Source organism: Metarhizium robertsii (genome assembly GCF_000187425.2).
Source record: "Metarhizium robertsii ARSEF 23 chromosome Unknown MAA_Scf_9, whole genome shotgun sequence".
NCBI classification, from domain to species: domain Eukaryota; kingdom Fungi; phylum Ascomycota; class Sordariomycetes; order Hypocreales; family Clavicipitaceae; genus Metarhizium; species Metarhizium robertsii.
Genome location: NW_011942237.1, coordinates 37,820 through 47,114, shown reverse-complemented (window position 1 = coordinate 47,114; position 9,295 = coordinate 37,820). Strand labels below are relative to the sequence as shown.

Sequence of the window (9,295 nt, the reverse complement as noted above, 5' to 3'; positions counted from 1 at the left end):
CTGCTCTCGGCGCACCTTCAGGCTGCGACAGGCAGGAGAAGGACGCCTGTCTGGCGTGCCGCACCCACGGGCGTTGCAGGAAATCAGATATCAGGCACCACTTTGCACTCGCTGCTTCACCTCCCGATCAACAAGGACTTCAGACCGCTCTCCGCCATCGACAAGGCCCAGCTCCAGAAGAAGCTGAAGGATATTCAGTACCTGATCATTGACGGAAAAAGCATGCTGGGACTGCGTCAGCTATCCTGGATCGACGACCGTCTCCGCGAGGCATATGCGGAACGAGGAGTTCTTTGGCGGACTCAATATCCTTTTGGTGGGCGACTTCTTTCAGCTTCCTCCTCTTCTACAGAAGCCGCTGTATTACGACAAAGAAGTGCAGGGAGTGGAGATCAAGGGCAGGAACGCGTATATGCGCTTCGATAAGACTGTCTTTCTGAGCGTTGTTCAGCGACAGTGTGGCGATGATCAAGCGGCCTTTCGCAAGGCTCTCAGGGAGCTTCAGCTGCTCCAGCTATCCTACGAATCCTAGAAACTTCTCTCCGGCCGCGTGCAGGCAAAGCTAGACGATCAAGAGGTCGCCCGGTTTTCTGACGCCTTGTGGGTATACGCCACGAAAGACCGGGTGAACGAATATAATCACTACCACCTCGACCGCCTCAGCCGACCAGTCATCCAGGTCATTGCTGCAAACGTTGGCCCCGGCGCGGCTGCTGCTCCGGACGACAAGGCGGGAAACCTTGCGAAACAAGTCCCTGTATGCATTGGTGCCCGTTTGATGTTGACGTGCAACCTCTGGCAACAAGTTGGTCTCTGCAACGGCGCTCGTGGCACAGTGTACGACATTGGCTGGGCACCTGGGGCTGACCCCATCCGAGACCAACCGTGTGTAATCATGATGGAGTTTAACAAATATACCGGACCGGCATCCTGACCACCGCCGACGGTAGGAAGATTGTTCCGATTCTGCCAGTAGTCAGGGACTTCCGCGTTGGAGCCACACTCTGCACTCGCACTCAGTTTCCTCTGATCGTACGCTACGCCATTACGGTTCATAAGTCGCAGAGCATCACCGAAGACAGGATTGTGACAGATCTATCCTGCCGTGACTTCCAGACAGGTTTGAGTTATGTGGCCGTCTCGCGTGTGAAAACGCTGCAGGGTTTGATGCTGGATGCCCCGTTTGACCGCAATCGTCTGACATACACATCCCCCCCGGAGGGTATCAAGATGAAGATGAGGGACCAAAGGCTTAGGAGTTGGCAGGTTCTCACTCAGAATCCGTATAAGAATTGCCACGGGACCACGTAACTCCAGTTGATGCTACCAACGTAGATGACGCAATGAATGTATGACTGTAGATACTTGACTGTTCAGGGACTGCCTTATCGTTGACCGGAGACTTGCAGCCTCGGCTGATTGTACGCCTTGCACCACCACTCTAAAGTGCAAGGTGTCACGTAGTATTTTAAGGTAAGCATTGTCACGTGAAGCGGAGGAATGTAAGTAATTGTGGTGTTAGAATGTCCCTCGCCCCGCCTTACTATTCCAGGCAGACATCATTCCCCTTCGAAACGCGGGAGCAGACGCCTTTCTCGTTGAGCATCACTACAGATGCAAAGCCGAGGTGGATGATACGACCTTCTCTTAAACATATAATCATGAGAGTGCCTCATGTCTCAGTGGCTCTGATTGATTGCTCATGTCCTTGAAGGCTACTGAGCCATTCCCAACACACAACTGTGATGGATAACGACGATAAGAATCAGTCACTTTTCCAGATCAGCCTGCGCAATCGCGCGCCCATCGTCTCGCAGCTCGTCAACGTAGGCAGCGAGCCGAACCAGAGAGAGCACGCCAAGTTTCGTTCATTCATCACGAATTTGCAATGTCTAAGGCCAAAAGGCAATAGACTACACCGCGAGTCGATCAACGCCTTCCGCCAACGAGGGTACGTTGCGCTGTCCTATACCTGGAAACCGTCGGAGTATGAAGACAAACAACCTGGGCCATACTCCGTACAAAGTTGGGATGGCAATGGCTTCCAGCGGTCGGAAGTTCGCAAATGTGTCTTTGACCGCATACTTCACTACATGAATTGCACCGACATTGTATCCTTTGGATGGATGCTCATAGCATTCCTCAAAATACATGCGGAGTCGACTATTGCACCGGCCACGCCCATTGCGCCCAGAAACGCAATGCCATACAAGCTATGGACCTGGTGTACCAGCTCAGTCAGCACCCCGTTGCCCTGCTGGGCTGGCAGCTGACGGTGGAATCTGAACTGCACCTCCTTACACGGATACTCTCGGGAGATCTCGTTAGCGGCATAAGCAATAGGGAATTTCGGCTCTCAAAAGCAACTAGCATTTACGAAGCTAAGAAGGCGCTCTGGCTGCTTTGGAAAATTACGCATGACTTGTGGTGGGAACGTGCATGGACGTTCCAAGAGAACTACCGGAGCGGATCGCGTATGAGGCTACTGATTAGGCATAATCCTTCGCTCGAGTCACAGAAGCTGCGATACCATTTGTTCGGCAAAATACCTGGCGAGCTTTGTATATCGTCCGTTGCCTTCTCCGCACAAGTGACTCAGCTATGTCTGGCGATCCGAGGTGCAGCAGAATCTATGCGTTTGAACGACTTGCGGCGGATTGATAACATTCTCCAAGCCGCTGGTAGATATGCACTCATATTGCCCGAGTCGAGCTGCATGACCCCGACCGTGATCGCCGACATCGAGACACGCGGATTGACCCAGCCCTGGGATCGCCTCGCCCTCATCGCCAATTGCTGCCAGTATCCGGTACGGTTAGACAGTGAAGTGCTCTGCCGGAGGAGTCAAAGTCTCAGTTTGTCAATACTAGCAATGTGTCTACTCAATGGCGAGATCCTAAACAATAGCAACGATGATACAACTTCGGTAGCCGGGCTGACGACATCGGTGTTCTTGAAAAGACTAATATTCCGAGGTTTCAGCGCACCTGAGGACGACAACAGGCCGCTGACGTTTAACAAGGGCTGCCGCTTAACGGATGTGGAGTTGACGGCTTGCGGCGTCGTAGTAAAGGGTCATCTGTGGAAGCTAGGCCGCGTTATCGATACATCGACTTTTTGGCCGAAGCTGCCTTGGATCGCCGAACCACGCGGCCGCCTAACGCTCTGGCAGCGAAAGCGACTACTGCAGCTTGTGTTCCGTCTACATGATCTGGACCACGACTGGCTCGCCGAAAGGATTGACGGGTACCTGGCTGCCGACGCCAACACTAGGAAAGACTACAGGTCCTTTACTGAAATGTATCTCCACCGCATGGCAGTCGAGATAGCAGCCACAATCCAGTCGCGGCAGAAACTGAGGCTGGGTAGTATCTGGGACGCGGGCGGGTGTTCCTCACCGTACCGTGCCATTTTCGCATGGACAGGGGAGGATACCGAAATGACTTGCCAGCCGCCACCGGCTTACGTTTTTACATGTGCGCGACAAGGCGATCCAGGTTCGTATGGACACGATGCTAACGACATTGACCGCCACGTCTCGTTGCAAGTTGAACTCAATGTCCCTCTAGGAAGCTGTAGTTTACCGCAGCTCCGGATCCGCCGTTGGCTGCTCGGTATTTGTTTCTTCGACGAATGTCCGCGCACCAGGATGGTATTTCCTTGGCCACGAGTACTGCACGCAGTAAAACCATAGTCAGCTGGGTGAAGGACGTGGTGTCGGAACATCGCGGTTATTCAAAGTGGGCATTCGTCGCCTCAAGTGACCTGCTGAATGTTCAAGAAATTCAATTCTTGTGAGATGATAATCAGAGTCTGCAACAATCCCGACTCATTTGTGAAAGTCACGTCCCAATAGACGCCCCAGATCTACAGGACCTACTAATACTACTACTACTGTTAGTATGCCACTACCTGTGTTTCTGCGAAACATCAATTTGGTCCGTCGCCCTGGTGCAGCCGGACTAATAAGAAGGCATCGTACCCTGGCTTGTGCACGTTTCGCCGCAACATCATGCACGTCGTGATTCTGGTCTGCAGAATTTGATACACGAGATAGCACCATCAACCTGACACCAGACTCGGCACCGAGTTTCGCTCAGGCTCACCGTTAATCCCCATAATATCAACTCCCAGGACGACTAGCGTGCGGAGTCCTGCGGCGAATTCACGATGTCTCTTCGCTGTTTGACTGCGCTCAACCGGGTTGCCCTGCCCAAACCCGCCGTTCAGACTAGAACAGTACTCAAGTAAGTGAGCGGCCACGGCCATGCAACTAAAATCTCCATGCTGAAGATAATCTATAGCCGCACCTAGGCTCCGCATCGCCTGCATGGTCTCCTTGACACTCGGCGCATCTAGCAGCTCGGCGCGTCACCTCCGACGGACTCGTTTAGATCGCAGGTTCAAGGACCGACGAATTGCCTTGAGTTCTTTTGTATTCTTATGCTTGTTTTCGTGTGATACGCAGTCGACGAGCGCCAGCAATCTTGCTGCATCGGTCATGGCAGCAGTTTTGTCATCCCATATTCTTGCTCTTGTGTGGTACCGCACACTTTCCGTCCGCCGCCAAAAATCAGCGGCCAGACAGCCTGCCAATGCCCGGTCTTGGAAGAGACTGTACACAGCCACGGCATACTTGTGCAGTATGTTGATGCGCGTCTGCGCGACTCCTCCAGACTGTCTAGTGTCGGCAGACCGAATGCTTACTGATAGCCTCGTAGTCGTCTCTCCCGATCAAGTGGCGCTGAGCCCCAACCACTCTGTAACCTTGTCCATGCATCAAGAACGATGGGATGATGATGTAGTGCTCGAGTTGAGATTGCTCGGGCAGTGCAGAGACAACCGGCGCGGATCGTGTCCAGCAAGTCGCATGGAGATGCAGCAGTCAATGCTCTAAAGATATGTTCCAGCTATGTCCAGTATCCACGTTCAAAGCGCTGCTACAAACTCGACGACGAAAAGGGACGAATTCTTGTCCTATCCAAGCTGTGGACCAATGTTCTGCAGAACACGACATATCCTCCAGAAAGTAATCAATATGTACGGAGAGGCCGATCCGGCAAGTCCGGATAGTGGAACACGAATCTCCTTCTGCAAAAGATCCTCCACGATGACTTTTAAGTGATCACTTCCCTTGCGTCGGCTACCCACTTTGGCCTGTTCGTACGAGCGCCTCTCCGCTTTTGTCCACGTTTTCTTGTCTTTGATCTTTCTCTTTCTCTCCGCCTTAGTGATTGCTATCTTCTTCTTTTCTATGGGCGTAAAGATGTCTTCTTTCTTTTGAATAAGAGAGGAAATGTCACTGCAGCGACTATACAGAGCCTGCCAACAGCCAACCCCACATTGCTCGGCGAGTATTATTCTCTTTCTCGTCTTCTCTTGACTTTCACATGTGCAGAGTCAAAGTATCCTTTGACATACTTGTCGATGGACAGGAGAAGCCTAATGAGGTTGCACAGCTTACCCCTCACGACATTTGTATTCTTGTTGATTCAACATGACAAAATTCGCTCGTTGCAAGTCGATGAGTCGCTTCAAATGGGAATCTGACTGGGAAAGCGCCACCGAAGAGAACGAATGCCAACTGCTGGAAGAGATGCGGCCGATCCTCGCATCAGAGCCATCGACGCCGCGATCAGCGAGTGAGCCACATTTTGCGTGAATTAGCTCCGTTGGATTAACTAATTTGGCAAAGGTCTTTTGCTAGAGATACCCTGGCGGATGTCAAGATTTACCTTGGCTCTGTTGAACTCCCCGCGCATAGCCTCGTGTTAACGGCACAGCGTAGCTACTTTGAACGTTCCCTGCCAGGCGGAATGAAGGAGTACAACACCAGAAAGTTTGAGTACGTGGAAGGCAGCATGCAAGCGTACTGGCGGGTATTTGAACACATACCGTGAACGGAACTAGACCATCCCGGTATGTCTGACAGTCTACACACAGGGACATGATAGTAGGTTGACTCGCCCCAGATGACGACGAGCTCTCGAAAGACGTTCGGGTTTATCAGCTGGCGGATTACTTTGAAGTCGATGGTCTTAGAGAGTATACCCTGCAGAACTTCAAAATGAAAATCAATAGGCTGTGGGTTAGTGAGGTGTTTGTTGATTGCATACGGGATGTCTACCAATCTACAAGCGCTGCAAATTGCAAGATGAGAGAAACTGTGGTTGATGTCGCACGCCAACACCTATCTGAGCTATGGGTGAGACGGCCTTTCAAGGAGCTTATCCGCGAAGGAGGCGATTTCGGGGTGGACTTGATGGGTAAGTTGGCTTCCGGATGAAGTGGAGTTCAGCGGCTTGGTTAGTGCTTTATTTAGCAGCTTATGAAACCAACTCGGGCAAGAGGTTCGACAAGAAAGGCAAAATCGCCATCTTCTTTAGCTGCGTCAACGGATTCCTGGAGGAAATGCAGTCTCCATGAGCTCTAGAATGTGTGCGCCGTGGCCCGAGGTGGTCAATGGGTGGGCGAGGCTGATGCTCGCTCATGCTTTGTGTGTTTTGTGTGGGGCAGCTGTATTCAACCCAACCCACCAGAGCTTCAACACAGCTTCCAACTCCTCAACACCAAAACTGCTCGTATCTCGACGCCTCTAGGCTCGGCGTTTCGGAGTGGAGGACAATACCCTGGATTACCCCACGCATCCCTGGCCGCCTGGGTGGCCAGTCTGATGCACACAACTGGAACCCCAGACGCTTTCCGCCAGGCCATGAGCAACCTTCTTTTACAGTTCGCTCCCAGGTCAGCAGGATGGAAGGTGGACAGGGATCAATCAAGGCAGTCATCCAGGTTATTGATCATGCTGCAGACAGTAACGAATGAGGGCTTGTTCTTGCGCAATTGGGGCAACGGCAGCAATCGCTCTTGCCAGGGGAGGTAGACCCCATGTCAGTGTGGTGTTCATGTTCGAGTGGGTCTCTAGCCAGGTATATAACAAGACGATTGAACCCAAGTGCCTGCACTTTCTTTCTTCTTGATTTAGTGCTTCAGGTAATCTAAAGGCTAATCAGCATAGAGCTTGTTGTAATGTAAGTTGGCGTTGTAGTTTGAGATTCTTTCAAGTCGTCAAGATAGTACAGCAAGACTGGGGGCAGACATGGCAGGTATCTATAACTAACTATTGTAGCCGGTCCGGCGAAAATGGGGTGGATGGTATTGGTTAGTGTGGTTACTTACCCTGGATCCCATACCATGAGATTTGGCAAGAATGGACTAACCGTAGGTGCTATATCTAGGTGCACGACTCCAACCGGCAGAGAGGGTGAAAGCCACGGTAGAGGTTACGATGCAGGATTGGATTGATTCAGTGCCGGGACAGGTGCAATGTGGCTTGGGTGATGTGTCCGATCATGAACGGATGTTACTACTGATGCGTACAAGTGTTACAGAGAGCACCATGACACCTATTTGGACGATCATTATGGGTAGCTAGATACAAATGAACTGAGGGCAGAGGACGATGAATACGAACTCGAGGTCCACGAAGAGCCCGTTGCGGACGAGGACTGGCATAAAGTCTCCCGCATGCTTCCCGACCGCCCGCTGGAGGAAGAGGATATCGACATTCTTGGCCGCCGAGACATTAACATCAATTATGATTGGGCTCCCACGCTGGAGGGTACACCGACAATGGCATTCTCAACGGTGACTACTGGAAGCAGCGCAAAGCGAGAAACCCCCTTGACCTTGATGTGGATCATCAGCCTTTGGAGGTTCGCGATTCCCTAAATCGAGAGCAGCGGCTAGTGTACGATACGGTGATGGACCACTTCCTGACTCAGGAACCTTCTCAGTTGCTGCTCCATGTAGACGGTGAGGTGGTACTGGAAAGTCATATCTCATTAATCTGCTCTCCACCCACCTCCAAACTGCTGCCGCCAGGAGAGGAACACCTGTTTGGCGTGCTGCGCCCACTGGCGTCGTGGGAAATCAGATATCGGGCACCACCTTGCATTCCCTGTTGTACCTCCTGATCAATAAGGACTTCGAGCCCTTGTCGCCCATTGACAAGGCGCAGCTCCAGAAGCTTAGGGATATCGAGTATCGGGTCATTGATGAGAAGAATATACTGGGACTGCTACAGCTATCCTGGATCGACAACCCTCTGCGCCAGGCGTTCCCGAGTAGGAATGAGGAGTCCTTTGGTGGTCTTAACATCCTTCTGGTTGGCGACTTCTTTCAACTTCCCCGGGTGCTACAGAAGCCGCTTTATTACGACAAAGAGATGCAGGGAGTAGATATCAAAGGTAGGAATGCATAGACGCGATTCGATAAAACAGTCTCCCTGAAGGTTGTCCAGCGACAGCGTGGCGACGATCAGGCGGCGTTTTGCACAGCTCTGGCTATCGGTAGAGTCAGGGAAGCTCCTCTCCACCCAAGTACAGGCAAAACTAGATGATCAAGAGAGCGCCAGGTTCGCCAATGCCGTACGAGTGGACGCCATGGGTGAACGAATATAACCTGCTTTGAATGTGCGTTGAAAGTCCTTTTTTCGAGACCATTCGCAGCGCTGAAGGCGCATTTTCCTCCATAAATCAGCTTCTTCCAACCGTCAACCTCCTCGTCGGTATCCCAAGATGCATGTTCCAGCTCAAGATCATCATCATTATTGCTGTTCTCTTCTGCCCCGTCTCTATTTCGACGATTCGAAAGCAGAAGTAAGTCACTGGGAAGACAAAGGTATATGGGGTACTAAGAATGTCTTGTAGGCAGTTTCTTGATTAAACCACCTGACGCGTCGGCTTCAATGCTCAAATCCACACCGTCCTTGTCTGACACTACGTGAGGAAGTGCTCTGCTAAGAACGCTATCATTAGACATACACAGAGCTGCAATTAGCCTTCGCACGCTCTCCTTGTTGTATAACCGTGTAACCCATCCAATTGTGCTGCGGCTTCCTACATGCGTCGCTCATTCTTATCTTCCGTTTCGGAAGTGCAGATATTGTAGCCAATGATGATAACTTGACAGAACTCATTCGTAGGATCACAAAGGTTACATATACCAACTTTGTCTGAAGAATACCTCCGGAGTCACAGTGTTTCCAACCAATCTAGTAATACGGCGACTGTTTCAATGCCGGGTAACGTGCATACCGATATGCGATGGTCCAACCGCGTTCTCCGTTCGTGACGAAACAGAACTGAGATCTGACAGCCCGCTAATGCCTCAGGCCCTCGCCAAATCCCGAGATTAAAGAGCGAGCGCCGGCTGAGCATTTCGTTAGATCTCGGCGACTACGCCAAGTCGATGATTGCCTGAAGCCCCGAATCCAGTGTGGTAAATAATATGA

The 9,295-nt window shown here is 51.6% G+C and overlaps 3 protein-coding genes across 3 annotated transcripts in view; all 3 read left to right on the top strand.

Moving 5' to 3' along the window:
- The window catches only part of MAA_11523 (uncharacterized protein), a gene marked incomplete at both ends in the record, with an annotated part of 1,468 nt that extends 157 nt beyond the window's left edge, over positions 1–1,311 (top strand). The window contains 3 exons of the mRNA XM_011413518.1: positions 22–408; positions 533–885; positions 951–1,311. Coding sequence (XP_011411820.1) covers positions 22–408; positions 533–885; positions 951–1,311 — 1,101 coding nt within the window. The remainder of the gene's footprint in view (positions 1–21; positions 409–532; positions 886–950) is intronic.
- Positions 1,312–1,745: 434 nt separating this feature from the next.
- MAA_01603 (uncharacterized protein) lies at positions 1,746–3,694 on the top strand (the record flags this gene model as incomplete). Its single annotated transcript, XM_007819601.2, has 2 exons — positions 1,746–1,951; positions 2,137–3,694. The coding sequence occupies 2 exons, from the start codon at positions 1,746–1,748 to the stop codon at positions 3,692–3,694; spliced, it is 1,764 nt and encodes a 587-aa protein (XP_007817792.2).
- A 1,803-nt stretch (positions 3,695–5,497) lies between these two features.
- On the top strand, positions 5,498–8,263 carry MAA_01604 (ATP-dependent DNA helicase PIF1; the record flags this gene model as incomplete). Its single annotated transcript, XM_007819602.2, has 8 exons — positions 5,498–5,642; positions 5,812–5,849; positions 6,059–6,266; positions 6,540–6,879; positions 7,014–7,031; positions 7,130–7,161; positions 7,457–7,715; positions 7,885–8,263. 8 exons carry the CDS (start codon positions 5,498–5,500, stop codon positions 8,261–8,263), a joined length of 1,419 nt encoding a protein of 472 aa, XP_007817793.2.
- Between the last annotated feature and the right edge of the window lie 1,032 nt (positions 8,264–9,295).